A 22108-nucleotide genomic window follows, 5' to 3' on the forward strand; every position below is an offset into this window, starting at 1 on the left:
GAGAACATCTCTCTTTCTAGGTGACTTCCGCAGAGTTATGGTTATTGTTATGTACACAGCTATAAAAGGTGCTTCGTTATATTCAAAGGTCTAAAAACGGCAAATTTATGAATGTTAAGACCCATGTTTATTTTCGAAGTCTTATAGAAAGAATTGCGAAAAAAAGTATTTACTTCAGGATGCATCAGGTTTCCTTAAAACCCTAAATATTGTCGCACTAACACTTTTTTAAAATAAAACATTGTCAGAAAATGGAGGTAATAAACAAAACAAAATAATGATTAATTTATTTGTTATCGGTATTTACGCAGATTAATCGAACATTCTCGATTTACTGGGCCATAAATTTTTCTGAATCAGCTTCACAATTATGGCATTAGATAAGTCGGTGTGGCTCTAAGTCGGAAATACTTATCTTACAGCGAGCTGACGGTATAGTGCATAATTAACTATGCATTTTGACGTGCCACTGTTATGCCTTCCCTTGTCTCACGCCATTAACTTAAGTCCTCTGCTATCAATTTTACTGACGATGATTTGTGTGCGTTGCGCATGCATTACCTGCGGCTCGATGTGCGTTGAAGCTGGCCCGTGGTGTGCAGAGAAAACAAAGTGCGGCGAAAGCCAAGATGACCATGTCTCACTGACGCGGCCTTGAGATAGCGGCTGCTGGATGTGCTGTCACGTTTCCGCAGCCGTGATTGACAGCTCCAGCAGTCATCGCATTAGAATTAGGCGTCGCCAGACGCAGGCCGTATTCTCCGTCGATTAATTACAGACAAACGATCATCTCGTACGAGAGCTCGTGTGCGAGAGCTTAACGCGAGAGTCCTGTATACACATATGTACCAGACTTCTCTCAGTATGCACGTCTTCCCACCTGTCTTCTGTCTTCCCTCGACAGACAGCAAACATAGCCTGCGCCCTCGTGACACTGCTGCGTCAACGAGTCATACTGTGCGTCATCATGAACTACGTATTTGAATTTCAGCATAACTTGTGAATGGTGTAGTGCGTCGAACATTGTTCGAACAGGAAGTTATGATTTGGGCTGTGCATCTGCATAAACAGCACTACATTACATTACACTTTACAGAGAACAACAATACGGGCGATTGTGCGCATCACATTTACTTGTGTGGCGTTTTGGATAGCCGCTTCAAGAAAGCTTCGCTTCACAGAGAAAGTGCGTTGGAAATGTGTATATTTTTTCTCCTGTGAATGCATGAAGAGCGATGCTAATAAATTCAAATTAAATAAAAGCTAAATTAAAAACAAATATGGCGAAAACTGTACGAGCCGAGATCCTAACAAAATAGCATCGCATTTTATTATTTACCTTATTTAAAGAGCTAATTGACACTTAGCAACTTGATCCAGTCCTATTTTCATCATCAGTAACACGCGATGCACTATAATACGATGGTAGAAGCAGCACATGAGCAGCCGCAGTCTCCTGTGAATGTTCAACTCCCATTTTCGTTCCACGACTGTTTTAACAAGTTTGTCTCATTTGTATTGCAGCACGTGAGAGAAACATTTATCAGGAAATGGGACAAGGATCCGTCTGTTATGCTTAGTGAAACGCTGACCGACCTCAACTCCTATGTAAAACGCGATAGCATGTTTGAGAAGGACGACATCGTCATGCTGTTTACAGGGTAAGAGCTTGACTGCACATATCTGCGAGTGAGTGTACTGAATGAGCGAAAAGTCGGACACTTGTATTGTTCAGAATTCGTAAGAAAGTTAGACGGTATAAAAATTAAAAAAAGGTCAATCTTAGAGAGACAGGGATTGAGAGAAAAGCCGAGAGGTCGACTTCGACTACTATGCTCCAGCCTGTTACTCAGCCGGTCAATTCTACTTAAACTATTTAGCGGACGAAACCCAAACAAGAGAGAAGTTCACAGGAAGATGAGGTTTGAAGTGGTTAAACAGGTGGTTGAATAAGCAATGCCGTTTGAGCCAACGTCCGGACTAGGAGAATGGTCTTCGTCAGGGCAGCAACTGCATGCTTTTACCACCCTGACGAACACGGGTCCCTTCTTGAAAAGTTGGCCGCAGCGACATTCCTTGTTCGACAACTGCTGATGACTACCTAGTGAAATTATTATCTGTCATAAACTAGAGCATTAGACTTGAGATGGAAATTCCCCAAGACAACGTTTGTATGCCATCAGCCTATCTGTTAAATTAGCTAGCTTTGCAACTTATTAAAACTTCCTGTTTGAATGAAGCGTTTCTTCTTTGTTCTATCTATGCCTCTCAGTGCCTTTTTCTTTTCATTTCGCCTTCGTGTTGACAGGCGTGTGGCCGTTACGCCCCCTGTTAATGGCTTTCCGAGAATGCTGTTTTTATTTTTTACATAATCTTTTGACATTATATGACCCGAAATTTATATATTAAGACTTCAATTACCAACGCTGCATTTCGTCGCTTTCCTTGTTACAGTGTTTCGATCTGTTTCCGCAATATTCATCGTATTCGACAATGTAGAGCAGTGAAGGGGTTGTCGTAAGTGCCCACCTTGTGAACTGTCCATTTCGGCTGCTGCTGAAGTGCTGATTGGCTGGGTTTGGTTATCAGCGAGGAGGATGCAGGCGCCCCCAGCCAAGTTACCTTCTCGCTATAGTACTGCTCCAGGCAATCAGCAGAGCCGATATGGACAGTCCGCTTGGCGGGAACTTACAGAATAACACCAATAACGCGTAATGCTGAAGATGTGAATTCCACTGCAACTTTCCAGTTGTTTTTTTATTATTAAATATGTTTATAGGAAAGTTTGGCATGATGGCTGATGTCGGCTACTCCTGCTCGCTTAGGCAAACAGTGCATAGCCAAGGATAGTTCGGAACAATACAAACAACCAACCAACCAAACGAAATAACCAACAAACAACACTTAATAATAAAATAAAATCTAAAGAAAGTCGGAACGTGCTAGCATAGTTCACAGAAAGTTCAAATTGGACATTGTACGTCCTAACACACGTAATTTGCAAACTAAGTAATGTCAGTTATCCTTTCGTCCACTTCCATTTGGGTTTACCTTATCAATTTTATATTTCAATTAAAACCACAGATATTTTTCCCAGTGCTTTATTTAGCTCGATTGTCTGTTGTTTTCATTGTGTCTTATAAATACCCAGTCCTGTGGTTCCCCTTCTCTTCTCGTCAGAAAATACGTTTTTTTATGGAATCGACGAGGACAGTACCTCCAAAGCTACTTTTCGCGATTCGCCCACATGAACAAAGCAGGGCTAGTTAAAATGAACGAAAATGTTAAATAAGTAGATTGCCACTAGACACCATGACTTCGCGCTGCGCATCTGTATCAGCTATTTGACACTATTCTTTCAGGCTTGACTTGGCCATGAGTTACGGCACTGGAAAACCTCTGGGCCAAAGTATAGTAGGTAAGTCGACAAAATTCTGACCCAAAGATTGCGCACCTACCTTGAGCTAATAAATAGAGCCTTGGCAATCGGTAAGCATTTACCGATGGCCAAATGGTAAGCTAATAAATAGAGCCAGGCAAATCGGTAAGCATTTCAAGTCATGTGCAGCATGGGGAAAAATTAGTAGTACTTGAATAAGTTAATGTGGCCGTAATACTCACGTATTTTAGGAGCGTGGTCTGCGTGTGAAGGCACGTAGGTGGGCTTTCTGAAATGCTTGCCCTCATCAACACCAGTGCTACTTAGTATGTTGTAAAGCGATGGAAGCATTAAGAATTTGCGCTTTTCAGAGCGCAAGGGCTGGCCGAGCGATTTGACTACATGGGATGAGCGTCTTCGGAAATCATAGCGGCACGTCACAAACCGAGCTGCCCGCTTCTGAACCGAATCCAGCAAATCAACATACGTGATTGCCGAAAAATCCCACGTGCTGCAGGCGAACTCTAACATCGGGCGCACATTCGTCAAACACAGTGCTCCTTACATTTTTAAAGGTGCTCCGTGTGAAGTTACGCCGAAGAAAGTTCACGACCCTGTTCCGGCCGCTTGCTGTTATGTATTCAACGTGTGCTTTGCAGGACAAATTGTCTTTGAGAAGAACGCCAAGGTCCTTGTACCTTGTCACATTAAAGATAAGGAGGTGCCCTGCACAAAATAATCCTAACAAACGGCAACTTTTTATTATTGAACCTGACTACGCCGAATTTAGAAATATTGATTCATGTTCCACCTACCGCCCCATATCATTACAGTAGTGTATGCGAGACGAAATCGAATGCCTTGCGGTAGGATAAAGAGATACAATCAGGTCTGGCTACCACAGTTAATCAAATCGGCGAGGTCATCGTTAAATTCTACTAGTTGCGTGTCGCAAGAAAAACCGGATCTTAAGCCATGCTGCATTGGACAAAAGAAAAGATTGCTGTTAAGATGACTCATCAGACTGGTGTAGATGACATGTCCAAGTACTTTTGCCCACGCTACCTTGATTCCCACAATCACGTCATAGATGAAACGTGGCAAATTGTTGGCAATTCACATTTTACAGGGCTGGCGAAAGTCGGAACCGCTTGCGGCGATTACAAAGCGGCGATTGTGGAAGACATACCGCGGACGTTCAGCAGCGTGCTTACTGTGGCCCACGAGATTGGACACCTGTGAGTTGCGTCCATGCTTGGTTTTTGTTCTAAATTTCACGTAATCCAACTTTACGTCGCGGCGCTATGCGTGAACTTTTAAGCGCGCACACATTTTTTTTCAAATGCGACTATTCCATTTGCGAAGCTTCTCTTCCTGTGCTTGTGCGTTTATTCCTTGAATGAGCATCCCGCTGCGGAAGCTTCCTGCACTTCGCGCATGCGTGTGAATATTTTATAGCAACATAGCCAAGCCACGTGTAAAAATTATTTTACTTTTGATTGAATAGCGGCGCAAGTGGGTCAGATAGACCTAAAGCTGCTGAAGTAGGCTTAGAATGATATTCGCTATAAAAGCAATCCTGGTGGCACCCGGCAGTGCCCCGTCTCAAAGGGGATGCTCATGAGGCCGATCCATGAATTTGACGTTCCATCTCTTACAGCAGCTGCGTAACTGTTGTTACGACATCCGAATCCAATTCTTTTCTTGGCGCGACGGCGCATGTGCCATTCCCGAGCGGAATAGTCGCTAAACATTTTGGAAGGGTCCACGCGCGCTGCCATATCTCGGAGTCCATGTAAGGGTTCCAGTGATTCGTGATGCACACAGACACGGACTGCTGCAAACGTTCGTGTCTTATACTACGTTGCAACTCCACCGATAGCTCTTCATCAGCTCTGTGCCGAAAGCCCGCGCAGCGTGCGGCCGCAACTTAATTTAAAACGGGCAGTGGCGCAGGCTTCTTCCGGGCGACACCGTGAATCAGGTATAGTAGCTTCATTGATGGCGAAAAAAATGATCGAGAAATCCCTGCGCCACACTGGGGTGACATTTCAATAAACATCACGTTGATGCCCAAGTCTTCTTACAGCATCAGCCCTTTTTTGCCTGGTAGCGGCAGCTAGTGCCTGACTTCACGTGCTCGTTTAAGACGCAGTAACACCACGCCCGTACTACGGCAACGAGTGGCTGACTATTCAGCAGACGGTGTCTCTGACAGACTATTTTGTCATAGTAGGCGGACAACGGCTCGTGGAGTGCCCTGAGTATGCCCGCGAAAGACTGACACTGGCAGCTACCTTAAGGCATTTAGACAACAGACCACTGTCGGAGACCCTCCTGCTAGGCGCATGGCCGGAGAGTTGGCAGACGAGAGGCAATGCGTGCTCCTTCACGTTTATAGGTGACATGGGCCTGGACTCGTTCTTGTGATGGTAGCATGTGTACGTTGTGTTCTTTCACACCGTTTCTCCCATTGTCATCCTCCATTATGACCTCCTTTCTTCCCCTCTTCTTTTCTCTTACGTATACAGTAGCAGGCCAGATACTCTATTTTCCGGTCGACCTCTCTACATTGTCCAATCAGTAAATTACTTCTTTATAGGCTGACAACGACGTAACCGACGACCGCGAGTCATCGCAGTGGGATCGGCTTTCATGCTAACGGCGCCAACAAAGTCAGCCTGCCGACCATAATAATCTGACTGGTCCCCGTGCGATGAGCCGCTGAGCGAACCCACAACGCGATAGCCACAGCGCCTTCGCTTGTATATACAGGGTGCCCCAACAATCGCGCTGCAAGATTGAGAAATATGCAAATGCCACGTAGCCGGACAGAACCAAGATAATGTTGTAATGGACAAATTGCAGCACTCCCAAATCGTGCACATGAAGTTTGAGCCGATGTTGACCCTGTTCAGCGAAGGTAAGGCCAAGCAGAGCCACGGCCGAGTTTGTGCACCCACTACCAGCAGACTTGACGTAAAACGTACGCAGTTAGGACGAAGGAAACTGCTTTTATAGCTCAGTTCTGGCCTTAGCGATTGGAAATAAAGCACTCTTCGCTTCGCACGGCATGCATACAATGAGAGGGAAGCGGAAGTACAGCACTGTGCCAACATGGGTATGTCACGGTTTCCGAAGGCTACCATTCGCGTTTGCTGGTGCGTCTCCAAATAAATGCAACTACCTAGAAGGCATGTCTGTACATGTTATGCTCACGCATTTATTAATTCCACAGATGCACTATTTATCTCTACGGGAAACAAGAGAAAGTGCATTCGGTACAGCAGCGTAAGCAACCGCCTCACTTATTTGCCAATGGTGGCATCCGTGGTTTTCGCGAGAAAGCTACATGTCCTATGAATAAGCGTATATGCACGCATACTTTACTCTAGCAATACCTTACGGAAAGCGTGAACTGTAAGTATGATGAAGTTAGAATCAAGGGGGAACTACTAGTAATAACAGCCTGTATTATATATACTGGGCGTTTCACGTAACTTGAGCCAAACTTTAAGAATATGCAAGTGCCACGTAGCTGGACAAAACCAAGGTAATATTGTTTGCCGTCGCTTGGAGATACTCCTATTATTTATTGCATTCCGCCTAATTACATAATTACTCTTATCAACTTATTAAATATTATAATAATATGAAGAGTGTCAATGAGAAGATTGCAGAGCAATATGAAAAACTACCAATACAGCTTTCTCTTGCTCAATACGTGCTACATAAAAATATCCGGCAGAGACACTTAAGATTGCTTACGTGTGGAAATGCTGAAGCATTAAATTCCCTATGATGATTTTTTTTCCGCGCGTTCCTTCTCCGCGCAAGATCTCGCCTGTGTTCTAACTGCGCCTCGGTAACACCAAATGAAAACGCGCCAAGTGTCTCAACGGAACTCGCTTGCCTGCTAGTTCTTAACTCGAAGAATCGCTCATGGGCGTTCAGTTGAACATTAACACTTTTTTTATTTCATACACTCGTTTTTTTTACGCTCATGACGTGGCGCCACCTCCTACCCATTGGCTGCGTCGTAACGTGCCTAACAACGCACGCACTAGGCCACACGTTCAGTCAGCCACATGGCTGCGACGTGACGTGCGCAATGATGCACGCACTAGGCCAACGCCACCTGGAAAAATTAACAAGGCCTCCGCGAAGTTCTCCGTGAAAGTTCGCTCCATGGGGCCGGGCTTTAAGGGCCCTGTGTCGCAGAAAATCCGGCGTCGGTGTCGGCGACGGCGCGCCGACGTTGTTGGCGGAAATAATCGTCCCGAACCACCCCGACCGTGCAGGCCCTCCGCATGGCGCGTGGCGTTAGTGAAAAAAATTGAATTTAACAAAGTAAAATCGGTCAGAAAAAATAGCGAGGTACGGTTTAACCACAACCTACAGAAGTGATAGCGTCGCTTTGTAATTTGAATATACGAGAAAACAGAATTCTATTACGCCGAAACTCAAACGCAAACCCCTTTTCCAGCATTTGGTGCGCCGCGGTAACTTTTTTGCGAAAACACCTCCTCGGCAGCCTAAAGCCCCGGCAGCCTAGGGCGCCTACATAAGACGCTGTTTCTTTGTTACGGCAGCCGCGCGCGGAGGCCAAGTTGGATAAAAAGGCTGAGGTCCCGGGAAGTCTGATAAGCAGCCACGTATCTTCGAATACTATCTCGTGCCACTCTTAAAGGCGAAGATTAAGCGTCCTCCAAATTTTTGATGGTGCGTAGGTCACCATCGTCATCGTGTTAACTAAGGTAGAGTTAATTCAGCTCGAACCAACGACCTTCGGCGGGAGTCGAACCCACCACCTTTCTCTTTAAGGCGAAGTTAATTAAGGCAAGTTAATGATTATAAATAGTTAATTAAAGCATTCGAACCCCCAACCTTTGGTGGGAGTCGAACCCACGGCCTTTGGTGTTAATTAGGGCACGGTTAGTTAAGGCACAGTTCATTAAGGCAGCGCCATTTAAGGCACTCGAACCCGCGACCGTTGGTCGGAAAAATAAAGTAATAAGAAGTAACAACCTATCCGAATGACAATGTCAAGTAATTTAATGAATGTCTCCTAAGCACCCAAGCTTTCGCCTACACCTCTTTGGCATATGCTAAAGTGACTCAACGTTTTATTCTTTGTCCTTTTCAGGGTAGGTTCGGTGCACGATGGCTTTCCGAATGAACACAGTTCGGTCGACCCGAGGACTTGTCCGATGGGTGAAAAAAAGATCATGGCACCAACCATGGGCAGAAAGATGTGGCAGGCGTTCTCCTACTGCAGCACCGTCCAAGTAGCACAGTTCGTCATGTGAGTATTTTAACCAATGCTGACGAGAAGGTAAGAAAGGAACTAACTAAAGCTGCAGGATCGTGGTACTGCGTTAATTCGTTTGACCAGTCTTCAGCTGTTTATCCAAGTGAGTGCCCTTGTACACTAAGACGAGAAACACAAAGAACTCAGACTTGACGAGTGGACTTCACCACCACTGGAGGGGTGCGCAACGGCGTCAGAGCTTTGTCGAGTGTTGACTCCAAAATTTTTGTAGTAACGGAGTATTATAGATCATCATCATCATCATCATCACCATCATCATCATCATCATCATCATCATCATGAGCCTTTATTTATGTCCACTGCTGGACGAACGCCACTCCCTGCGATCTCCAATTACCCCTGTCTTGCGCTAGCTGATTCCAACTTGCACCGGCAAAGTTCCTAACTTCATCCCCCTACCTAGTTTTCTGCTGTACTCGACTGCGCTTCCCTTCTCTTGGTATCCAATCTGCAACTATAATGGTACAGCGGTTATCCACCCTGCGCATTACATGGCCTGCCCAGCTCCATGTGTTTCTTTTAATTTCAATGAGAATATCGGCTATCCTCATCTGCTATCTGATCCACACCGCTCTTCTTCCTGTCTATTAACGTTAGGCCTAACATGTTTCGTTCAACCGCTCTTTGTGCGGTCCTTAACTTGTTCTCTAACTTCTTGGTTAACCTCCAAGTTTCTGCCACATATGTAAGCACCGGTAGAATGCAATGATTGTACACTTTTCTTTTGAACGACAGTTCAAGAGAAAATAAAGGTCCAATCCGAAAGTCGTAGGTTCGAATTCTCCTCCAGCGGGTTGCCCGTGGCGGTGTCACAGCAAATCTGGTCGCCTGATCCCGGAATCTGCAGTCACTGTAGTTTGAGGGCCGTTTTTTTTTTTTGTTAGGAGGCTTTTTAGCTCTTCGTCTTCTCTTTGGGCAGCCGCCAGCGCGTCAAAGTTAACTCCTTCTGGAACGTTGACGAAGTTTATAGCGCTCCGCGACAGGGCATCGGCAACGACGTTGTCACTCCCTTTTACGTGGTGGATGTCTGTCGTGAACTCGGAGATGTATGCCATTTGCCGAAGTTCACGGGTCGTGTGCGTGCCACCGTCCGAACACATAGAGCGGAGAGCATAGGTCAGCGGCTTATGGTCGGTTAAAATGAAGAACTCGACGCCTTCCAAAAAACGCCGGAAATTGCGTATACTTGAGTAGACGGATATTTATACTCTTAACACTTCGTGACGCCACCCACAAAATTGCTTTTCCCAACATATCGAACAATTGTACAATGTTGTGCACATTGCACATGATTTATCCACATTTCTCGCCCATGTTCAATGACCTTTCAACAGCACTGTCTTTTTCTTTTTATCAGGAGTAGCAAGGGAAACTGCTTGAAAATTAATAGTACTTCGAAAGAGAGTAAAAAATTAACGTTTACTGATGTTAACGAGACCCGACCTTCGCTGGACGAGTTTTGCCAACGCCACTATACAGAATATAGAGGGACAGGTTATATAAAGGTAAGTTTGACTGAACACCTCTGTACTGTGCACATGCCAAAGTCTAAGGCAAATAAAATTAATTGATGCGAAAGCGTCAAATGGCCAATTGAGCAAAAAAAAAAGATGGCGTCTGTTGTCTGTAGCAGCTGAACGGAAACTACATTCGCATTGCCATTGCCTGCGACGCCACGTCACAAGCTCACCTCGACGGAGCAGAGCGGGCAAAAGGGGGCACCTTCTGCCACCGTAGCGTGCCAGGTTTTGCGTGAGGGGAGAGGGCACCACCGCGACGCGACGTCACCCTCGCGCTAGCTCTCGGAAGCCGGCGCGTGGTCCGTATCGCGGCCGCTCTCTCTCACCCACTAGGCTTAGCTGCTGCACGCGCCTGCCGGCCTTTGTGGCCGGTGCTACTTCCTCGGTCTCTCGCCACGCAGGACGTCGGTGACATGCGGCGTTGGCACCGCAGGCTGCTGCTTGCTGGCTCGAGCAGCACGTACCGCTATGATACATTACTGGCGGTGCAAAACTCGAAGGACTGCTCAGCGGCGTTCAGTTGGACATTAATGCTTTCGCATTCTCAACTCGTAAGAAGGAATTAGATGTCCTCGGACTTTTATAAAGGGCATTTTCGCAAAAGACCGATGCACACAACTTGAAACATTATGTTAGCCTCTTCTCACGCTTTCAGTGTGGTTTGAGTGGGTGGTTGTGTTTTCGATGTTAATGTTCTAGTCGCATTTTCAACACTTGCGGCCTCAAACAAGGCAAACTGCTGTAACTATGCGGATTTATGCCACATTTATCATTTGTTATTTCGAACAATTTTTTTCGACATCGCTTGTGCCAGATAGTATTTGTTCCGTGTTTTTATGCGGATTTCTGAACGAGGCGAAATCATTTATAGAAAATACAATGTTCAGATGGTCTAAAAAAGTTCGGTAATAACTTTATATTTATTCGCTTAGCGGTGCGTTTTCTAATTGTGGAATTGGTATTGTAATTGTCGAAGCCGAGAATTAGAGGAGTCATGTCTGCTTGCTTAGCGGCAATTCGAAGACTACAGCGCTACTTTTGCGATATCCGTCCCCAGAACCAGCTGCGGAGTGCGCTGGTGTTGTAGTTAGTGTTATCCTGGACTGCTACAGTGAGGTTTTTTGGAAACTGTTGCCTGGACCACCAACGCACTTCGTAGAACGTCGTAAGGGACGATAACAAGGAAGTTGGTGCTGGCCTTAGAGATTCTGCTAAGCATAAATACAATATATCACTTCTTCAGTGCTTGATTTCAGTTTCACAAATACACCAGCCCTACAGGAAATAATTAGGAAGCTAGTTAGGCAACCCTTTTAGTTAGGTAGCTGGACACTGCTATTTCCCATGCCAGTATATAGTGTCCGTCTCTTTGGGTAACCCACCTGAATGGTTCTACTTGACCTGTATGCTGTATACGATTCGAGTTTTAAATGCGAAGAATTTCTTGGCGAACACTTGCCACTTTGACAGTGTCTATCTAGCCGCCTACGTCTTGGTGCTGTCATGGTCGTATCGTTAACTTGGTATGTACCATAATTTGCATAGTATGAGAAGAGGGTATGACGAACACAAATGATAGGTCATGACATGAATGTCACAACCTCCGTGTCATGTAGGTCATGAAATAGCCACCTAAAATGACGGTAAACCAGCGAAAAAAAAGATTAACACTCAAAAACCACTAAAATGGGTTCGGACGTGGGTACCAAGGGAAGGAAACAGTAAAGGATGATGGTAGAAGTCAACTTAGAGCACGACTAAGCAAAAATGACAATTACTCAGCGAAAAAAGATGAATACTCACACACCACTGAAATGGGTTCGAATGGGGGTATTACGTGAAGGAAACACTAAAAAATGGTGGTAGAAGTCATAGTCATGGCCATGACTCAGCAAAAATGGCAATGACTCAGCGAATAAAGATTAACACTCAAAAACCACTGAAATGGGTTCGGACGTGGGTACTAAGTGAAGGAAACACGACAGGATGATGGTAGAAGTCATAGTCATGAGCATGACTCAGCAAAAATGAGAATGACTTATCAAAAAAAGATTAGCACTCAAAAAACACTGAAATGGTTTCGGACGGGGATACTAAGTGAAGGAAACACGAAAGGATGCTGGTAGTCACGACCATGACTTAGCAAAAATGAGAATGACTCAGCAAATAAAAGAATAACACTCAAAAACCAATGGAATTGGTTCGGATGTAGTACTAAGTGAAGGAAAAGGCAAAAGGTTGATGGTCGAAGTCATACTCATGAGCATGACTAAGGCTTTCGCCTTAAGGTCTCTTAGGCGTAGCTAAAGGGACGCCTGGGGAATCATGACATGAATTACATGACATGCGTGTCATGTAGGTCATAAAACAACCGCCTCCGTCTTGGTGCTCTCATGGTCGTTTCATTAACACTGCTTCGCATAACATCGATTCTCACAGGGCGTGGGATGTGCCGGCTTTTTAAAAGGAAGTATGTTCGAAACAGAACAATAAAAAGCCTGATGATATAGAATCGCAGGTTTTATTGAACTACAGAACAATAATCTGGAGTGCATTTTGTCCGCGTAACTTTCTTATAATTTTGGGCGGCAGCAATATAATTGTCAAGGGTGGGCAATATACCGAAGGCAGGCAGTAGTTACTAGAAATAAAGAGGGACAGTGCATATTGTGAAAACTTAAGCAGGTAAAGTAACGAAGTACTGCTTCCTTAAAAAATAAGCAGAATACAGCGGCCGCCTCCGTAGCCTAGTGGCTATGGCGTTGCCCTTCTGAGCTCAAGGTCAGTGGTTCAAGTTCGGCCGCGACCGCCGTATTTCGATGGGAGCGAAATACGAAAACTTTCGTGTACCTAAATTTATGTGTACGTTAAAGAAACTCCGGTGGTCAAATGCTAACATGCCTGCACTCATGGATCGCGAAGGCGACCTTAAATCCTAAAAACGACACTTGTGCTTTATGTACGATAAAATGTGTATTGCTACAAGAGTGCACTGTTGCACAACAGTTTATTCAGAACCGTCGTGATTCTAAGCTTCTTGAAAATGAAGTAGTGCTGTTTATCAGCATTTCATATCTGCAAAATGTCACCCCAATACGTATTTTCGTTATTCTATGGCTATTGTTCAAAATAATTTGCACGCAGGAAGCGTTGTCGACTCGTAACACGGAAAGTATGAACGTTGATGAGCACTTGAAGTAGACGCTGTCACAATACGTGGATCGAGATATGGATGGCCTGCAGAACAGACGTGAATGAACTCTTAACTTCTCATGCTGTAAAAACTGCTAATAATTAGGCACGCCGAGTATACGTTTCATGTAACGGGAGCGTAGTGGCTCAATCTGTACAAGATTTTGAACAACACCATGTTATGCTATTTGTGGGCTTTTGGTGATTGCAACCAACAAGCTGTAGGAATACTACGATGAGCTGAAATTCTAACGTATTCTAGTCAGAGGAATAAATGTGTCTTAAAGTGGCCGTGTTTATTCACGATAACATTACTTCTTATAAAAACATTATGAATTCTTTTGCAGCTTTCTGACGCAAGGCTGACTCTAGATAAGTGCGTCATCACATGCAGAGAGCCTGAAAGACCAGGAGTAGTAATAATAAACGACGCACCTGATGGCACGAGCTGTAACCATACCAGACAACGCGCGGTAAGCTTCAAAGCATAGTGATAATGAATGTTTTGTTTTGGCAGTTAGAGTCAACATTATAAGCATTGCATTTGTTGCATCTTTTTTCAGATATGCATCAACGGTAGATGCACACGTGTTAAAGATAATCGTGTTGAGACATTCGGAAAAGATGTTAAGGATAAGGTGATTCAGCTGCGTTAGTGGACGTGATAACATAACCACCAATGTCATATCTCGATAACTAAGCACGATGGCAACACTATCGCGTTATCCAAAACATTAAAAACCATAAAAAGAACGTTGAAGACTAAAGCATTTTCCAGCTGTTGGAACGAACATTCCTGCCTACAAGTTTCCACAAAGTTTAATATGTGAACAAGAAAGCTGGCCATGGAAAAATAATTAGAAACCTGCACATGACAGCATTTCTCAATAAATGCTGACTTTGCACAACTTGCCTCCTGCTTTTTTAATGCTGTCCTTATCCTACTTCAAACCTACCTCATACGCGTACGGGCATGCAGAGTTTGACATGCCCGTATGTTTGACATGCTTTTGCGACAAAAAAGTTTAGAAACACTCACGTCTTGCTGCATGCAATAGCGTGGTAGCAGCGCTGTCGCTGCTCCCCATTTTGTGCTGCACTGCACTTTTTCGATGTGATGAAAAATGAAGGCAATTCTAACGTTACGAGACTATTGCCGGAATGGTCTTTCAAAACGTGTCGTGTCTTTCACCACTGCTGTGCAAGTGCATATAAGTATCAAGCGACGATAGGTTTCTAAAGATTCAGCACTGTATATTATTTTATCATTTTATCTAGTGCGCCACCATATAGCGTACGCAATGATGCCATCAAGAGGAGGCTTATATCGCCGCCATGTTGGCTTGGGCAAATGCTCCGTGTTGTACGAGCGTATACCACGTGTACGCTCGCCTGCAATTGCTGGTAGCTGGTCTCGGGCTGTGCATGGTATATTTACTATGACGTGAATTCTTCTACGTTGAAATTAAATCATTCTTTGAGATGAATTGAAGGGATTGAACTCGACATTTCCAGACTTTATGCTGACTAGTGAGGCGGGTGACAAACCTATTGTGACATGTGCACGCATGTTTGGGCGTATGATCAGCCTGTGGGCTGTGTATAATGTGTATCTATAAACATTCGCTTCACAAATATGCTCTTATTGAGAAATTTGCCATGTAGTTCACCTTGGCTGTGGGTTAGCACTAATTAATACTTTTTGAGGGGTACAAGATGAGTGAATCAGCATTAGTGAAGTTTTTCTGTTTACTTCGACAAGCATTCAAACTGTATTCAAGAATTACGCGACTGGTTCACTATTTATGCGCAGTTTTTGTCTTTCGATAAAATAGTTTTGGCTAGTAATAACAACTTCAACCGTGGAGGCACAAGGCGATGAAAACCGATCTTTCTATTTGATCTTGTTCGGCTCGTCCACACCTACGCACCCGCCCATTTCGCAGTAACCGTATCCTCCCAAAGAGCCGTTGCGCTCTTTTTAAGCAGTGCCCACTGTATGTTACTGCTTTATAGAAAAAAAAAGAAAATCGGTGTTGAAGCACAAAGCCTATGCATCCTGTTGGTTTGCGAACAGCAGGTATCGCTGTTTTGAGACACGCCATCGGCGTCATTGAGGATGCTCAACGTAGACCTAGCACCGTAGATTTCAAATGCATGAAAAAGCTGCCGGTAACTGCAATTACACTTGCAAGGCGCTTAGATGTTTCAGAAGTTACATTGAGGTTCCGCACATAAGCACAGTGTGTTACAGTTTCTGCGGCAAGAGCTCATGCAGATGGCGAGAAGTGAGAATAAATAGATAGACGCCACCGCTCTTTGTCGAGTGAGAAATGATGCCGACGGAATAGTTCACAACCACACACAAACCATGAGTGCTGGTGCATGTCGTTTGTTTGCGCAGCCAAGAGTTTTCGCTTTATGCCGTTAATGCTGCAGCCAATGGTTAATGCTGCAGCCAAGTTAATGTTGCACAATGGTTCCCCCACGACAGCATAGGAAGTAACATGACGTAAGTATTCCGCAGATAAAGCTAAAACATCTACAAATAGTTCCACAAAGCGCGAAGGCAACGCCTGTAAGCATAACCACGTGGGATCTCACAAGCCTAGATGAGGAAAGGCTCGCTGCGCGCTGGCTGCAGTACGTTTCGTCCTCGCCCAATGGAAAGGTCTATATGTGCTGCAGAAGCAGACAGCTCTAGTGGCATCGCGGGGCGGGACAAAAAGAAGGAACGCTTTCATCAAATATAAGGCGTGCCTGATGGGAGCTACCTCGACTTCTCCACAAGTGCTCAGCTTCTTTGGCAATACTAAGTTCTTCAGAGCAACCACATCGAGACTGTGAAATGCAGTATGAGCAATACACGATTCCCAAGGCTTTAATGACAAATTGCTATATGGTAGAGAACTAACGAGACGCACAAAGGCTTTCAGATTACATTTTGCTTTAAAGTTTGATCATTGGTATAGCTATTGCAGAGACCGCAAAACCCATGCCGAAGGTCACTCGCTGCTGCCTGACAGATCGTTAGTACTTTAGGACACATTGTGATTCACAAGAGAAAGGCATTTGCAGGCAGACTACGTGAACCACGGCGCAGACCAAAATAAGTATACTGAAATGATGCCTCGAAGCCTATTTGGGGAGGTGGGGAAAGAAGAGAGGGCTAAGTGTGGCTTGCTACGTAAGCGTCATACATGGTGAACTTCACACTGCATTGAGTGTGGCCTTAACGTTAGCGCGGGGGCTGGATCCAGTCCTCGAAGGACGTCACCCTTTGGGTCTGGCGCTGGTAATGTAATGTGCTTAGTCATCCGCATACTCACAATGTAGGCGATGCGCGCATGGGATTACCTCACTTGACGCTCGCATAAATTTCACTTGCGGCGGTGACTGCGGGCCACCACACTCAATGCATTAATTGCTATCTCCACTTTCGTGCGTGTAAAGACCACATAGTAAATTGCCGTGAAAAGAAAAATAAAGCACAGCATGTTTAGCATGGTTCACCAGAGGTTGTTTATTATCAATGAAAGAAATGAAGCTGAGTAGAAGTGCCTGTGTATATCTCCAAGTAGTAACTGTAGGCTTTCGTAAGGCGATTCGACGTCAGATGCCTAGCTCCAACCTCAGATTACCACCTTTTCATGGTGCGAAAGTAGGGGAACAGCGCAAAATTGACGGAACACAGATGACGAAAGGACGAACACGCGCCTGACTGAGGACTGATTTGACTTTACGACACGTGGGGATATATATATATATATATATATATATATATACCTTGATAGTAAAAAATATAAGAAGGAAAAAAAAGACTAACATCACATGATAAACTTATCCCTATCTCTCGTCAGCCTACATCATCGACTTGCGCCACACGAATGTGCTGTATTATCTGTGAGCCAAAACATCAAGTTCTTTTTGGGAGAGGTTCAGAGACGGCATACTATCCCAATTTTCTTTTAGGCGTGCTATTTCAGCGGCTTCAATTATTTCTCCAGTTCTTTTTCTTTGTTTTGCTGGTATTGCTTTTAGCCATACGAGTCGGCTCATTCAAAACTGTAAAAAGGTCTATAGTACCAACGCGTTTCACGAATGCCTTAAACAAATAATGTTTTCACATGACTTTATGACAGCTTTATCACACATGGCACACGTGACACACACATGACACACATGACACAGCTTTATCAAGCAGATAGACAGTCTTCAGATAGCAGGGTATCCGAAGCAGGTTCTAATACCCGTAGCAGAATCGGTTATAAAACGTTAAAAAGGAAACCACAATACAGCCAAGCAGCATTGGAACGCAACAGAAAAGAAAAAAACAACAACAACTGCGATACCCTACATGCGTCAGTTAGCGCGTATTTTGAAATATATAGGAAAACGCGCCCGCATAAATTTTATATTTCCTGCTCTTAAATAACTTTCAGCAATGTGTTTGAAAACAAACAAAGCAGCAAGGAAGCCACAGTCCTGCTCAATAAGGCACGAAAACCGCTTTGTAAACTGTATTGAACGAGTTGCCTATTCGGTCCCGCTGTCCTGTGGAAGGATATATATATATATATATATATATATATATATATATATATATATATATATATGACAAACGGGAAGATCCATGAGAGATTAAAAGAGCGTATAACTACCACACAAACACAGCAATTAGTGGCCACCTAGGTATCCACTGCTGGGATTGGGGTTGCGCTCCAACCATTTCCGGAACAAACGTTATAGCAAAAAACAAAGAAAAAAGAACTAGAGCAATGATTGACGCCGCGGCAATAGCACACATAAAAGACAATTGTGTAAGTATCTCTTCTCTGACCCTCTGCCCAAAATAACTCGATTGTTTGACTCACAGATAATACATCACGTAATTGTGCCACAAGTCGATGATGTAGGTTGATGAGAGATAGAGGTCAGGGTATCATTTTATGTTAGTTTTCTTTTCCCTCTTACACTTTTGACTGTCAAGGCACATATATGTGCCACATGTAAAAAAAAAAAAATAAATAACCTCACTTGTAAGTCAGCGCCGTGTTCGTCCTTTCTTAGTCTTGTGTACTGTCAATTTTGCACTGTTTCACTACTTTCGCTCACATGAACCAACTAGCCCAAGCCAGAGCCCTAGCACCCTTTGATATGGTCCTCAGAGGCAAGCGCAAAATCCTGTTCTTCCCTTAAATGCAACAATTCGGAGAGTGTGAAAGCCGCACGAGCCATACTTCTAGTATGTGTAATTGAATTGATTCTTGCATTGTGTCATGATCATCATCATCATCATCATCATCATCATCATCATCATCATCATCATCATCCTATATTTTATATCCACTGCAGGGCGAAGGCCTCTCCCTGCGATCTCCAATTACCCCTGTCTTGCGCTAGCGTATTCCAACTTGCGCCTGCAAATTTCCTAATTTCATAACCCCATCTGGTTTTCTGCCGACCTCGACTGCGCTTCCCTTCTCTTGGTATCCATTCTGTAACCCTAATGGTCCACCGGTTATCCATCCTACGCATTACATGGCCTCACAACTTCATTTCTTCCGCTTAATGTCAACTAGAATATCGGCTATCCCCGTTTGTTCTCTGATCCACACCGCTCTCTTCCTATCTCTTAACGTTAGGCCTAACATTTTTCGTTCTATCGCTCTTTGTGCGGTCCTTAACTTGTTCTCGAGCTTCTTTGTTAACCTCCAAGTTTATCCCCCATATGTTAGCACCGGTAGAATGCAATGATTGTACACTTTTCTTTTCAACGACAGTGGTAAGCTCCCAGGCAGGATTTGGCAATGCCGGCCGTATGCATTCTAAGCCCAATTTTATTCTTCTGTAAATTTCTTTCTCATGATCAGGGTCCCCTGTGAGTAACTGACCTAGATAAACGTACACTGGCGATCCTGAATTCTTGTTCCCTTGCCAGGCTATTGAACATTATGTTTGTCTTCTGCATATTCATCTTCAACCCAATTCTTACACTTTCTCGATTAAGGTCCTCAATCATTTGTTGTAATTCGTCTCCATTGTTGCTGAATAGGAGAATGTCATCTGCAAACCGAAGGTTGCTGAGATATTCGCCGTTGATCCTCACTCCTGAGCCTTCCCAGTCTAAGAGCTTGAATACTTCTTCTAAGCATGCAGTGAATAGCATTGGAGAGATTGTGTCTCCTTGCCTGACCCCTTTCTTGATAGGTAAATTTCAACTTTTCTTGTGGAGAACCAAGGTAGCTGTGGAATTGTTGTAGATATTTGCTAAGATATTCACGTATGCCTCCTGTACGCCTTGATTACGCAATGCCTCTATGACTGCTGGTATCTGTACTGAATAAATGCCTTTTCAAAATTTATGGAAGCCATATAGAGAGGTTGATTGTACTTCGCAGATTTCTCGATTACCTGATTGATGACATGGGTATGATCCATCGTAGAATATCCCTTCCTGAAGCCAGCCTGTTCTCTTGGTTGGCTGAAGTCAAGTGTTGCCCTGATTCTGTTGGAAATTATCTTGGTGAATATTTTATACAATACTGAAAGCAAGCCAATGGGTCTATAATTCTTCAATTCTTTAACGTCTCCCTTTTTATGGATTAGTATGATGTTGGCGTTCTTCCAGCTCTCTGGTACACTTGAAGTTGTGAGGCATTGCGTATAAGGGGCCGCAAGCTTTTCAAGCATGATTGAATCGAGTGTTATTCCATCTTCTCCAGCAGCTTTTCCCCTGATCATGTCTTTCAAGGCTCTTCGAACTTCATCGCTAGTTATATAACGAGCCTCTGTATCCGATTCATCACTATTTCGAATGAAAGTAGCTTGGCTGTTTTGGGCACTGTACAGGTCAGTATAGAATTCTTCCGTTGCTTTTACTAAGTCGTCGAAATTGCTGATGATATTACTATGCTTATCTTTCAGTGCATACATCTTGCCTTGTCCTATGCCAAGCTTTCATCTTACTGATCTAATGCTGCGTCCATATTTTACGGCTTCCTCAATCTTTCCCACATTATAATTTCGAATATCACTTACTTTCTTCTTGTTGATCAGTTTTGACAGTTCAGCGAATTACCTGATCTCTTGAGTTGAACACTTTCATGTTCTGTCGTTTCTTTATTAGGTCATTTGTTTCTTGGGAGAGCTTACCTACTGGTTGCGTTGGTGCCTTACCTCCCACTTCAATTGCTGCTTCTGAGATCAACCTAGTTACGGCTTCATTCATTACCTCTATGTTGTCCTCATCTTCCTGTTCTAAAGCTGCATATTTGTTTGTGAGCACTAGCCTGAATTGGTCTGCTTTTACCCTTACTGCCTCTAGGTTGGCCTGTTTCCTCTTGACTAATTTCTCTCTTTCTCTCGTCAAATTGAGAGAAATCGTAGACCTCACTAACCTATGGTCACTGCACTTTACGTTACCTAACACTTCTACATCCTGCACTATGCTTGGATCGGCAGAGAGTATGAAATCTATTTCATTCCTTGTTTCTCCATTAGGGCTTTTCCAGGTCCACTTCCTGCTGATTTAGATTCATTTTAACTTCTAGCGAAAGACACTTACGTTCTTTTAAATTCTAACCACGGTAGGAAAAGCGGCTGGAGAGTAAAACATAAATAAAAATGCACTTAAATCGGCCCATGTCGAGCATGTCATGCTTCGTCTTAGTTGTGTATGTTCCCTTATTGATTTCAATTTTTTTTCTAGCTCCACTGCATTCTCTGTTCTCTAGGTTTATTTATAGCAAACTCAGATGCACGTAAAAGGGCGTTCATTGCACTTGTATATATGAGTAAAACCATGCCGATTCAAAGAGAACCCAGAGGTGCCCGTGAAGCACATCAATCGGAAAATTCCTAACGTGACCCGCCCGCAATGGGAATCAGTTTTGTTTCAACAACAGTGGCTCTCTGTTGTGAAAACAAGATTGTGTACAATGCAATGTACATACGTGAATTATTTCAATAATTGCGCAAGGGCTTGGATGGGCGAGAAATGAAAGACAGTTATGGCTGAATATCTGCTAGCTTTGGTTCCAGTGATGCAGTACGTTGCATAACCGGCTTGAGTTTGGTAGTTCTCGCAGCACTATAGCAGCTGGTGAAAGCACAGAGAAAGTAAAATATAGAGGTAGGCAGTAAATTATAGATAAAGACATTTCGCGTTGGCCGAACAAAGCTAACGATTGGCACCACTTTTCATCCACACAGACACACATACACACGCATATTTAGAGAGACACCGAGAGAACGTTGTGTATAACATAGTGTCTTCCGTTGCAAGGTCGTACGCGGGGTATAGAGTACTTCAATCTCCCAAAAGAACTTGACTGTCTAGCAGTCAGGTACCTCGCAAAGTGAAGAGAATGTTTGACAAAAACACTATTCGATTCGTATTCTAGTATTCATAATTTCCTCCGTGCAGCCGTAGTTCCAAGTGGCCTGTAAGAGCATTATTTTTGGTGCCATAGCTGACTCACATCAAAAACAAGGAGAAGCCAAACGGTTTCCCTACCATTTCTGAGCTCAAGGTATACCCCTGTATTTATTAGACACACGGTTTGTGACCTATCGTCTTGCATGTTTTCAAGCAACTTCAGCCTTAGCCAAAAATAGGTGTCTAAATTCGATCTACCAAATCTACTATTTTTATTTAGAAGAGCCGCATTCTCGAGTGATTAA

At 43.9% G+C, this 22108-nt stretch overlaps 1 protein-coding gene across 1 annotated transcript in view; it reads left to right on the forward strand.

Moving 5' to 3' along the window:
- LOC119455604 (uncharacterized) overlaps nt 1–14276 on the forward strand; it is a 36904-nt gene extending 22628 nt beyond the window's left edge. The window contains exons 8-14 of the mRNA XM_049668901.1: nt 1525–1661; nt 3363–3418; nt 4509–4617; nt 8526–8684; nt 10069–10216; nt 13771–13896; nt 13987–14276. Of these exons, the coding sequence (XP_049524858.1) occupies nt 1525–1661; nt 3363–3418; nt 4509–4617; nt 8526–8684; nt 10069–10216; nt 13771–13896; nt 13987–14079 (828 nt within the window). The 3' untranslated portion in view covers nt 14080–14276. The remainder of the gene's footprint in view (nt 1–1524; nt 1662–3362; nt 3419–4508; nt 4618–8525; nt 8685–10068; nt 10217–13770; nt 13897–13986) is intronic.
- The last annotated feature ends 7832 nt before the right edge of the window (nt 14277–22108 follow it).

Source organism: Dermacentor silvarum, chromosome 6, assembly GCF_013339745.2.
Source record: "Dermacentor silvarum isolate Dsil-2018 chromosome 6, BIME_Dsil_1.4, whole genome shotgun sequence".
Lineage (NCBI taxonomy): Eukaryota > Metazoa > Arthropoda > Arachnida > Ixodida > Ixodidae > Dermacentor > Dermacentor silvarum.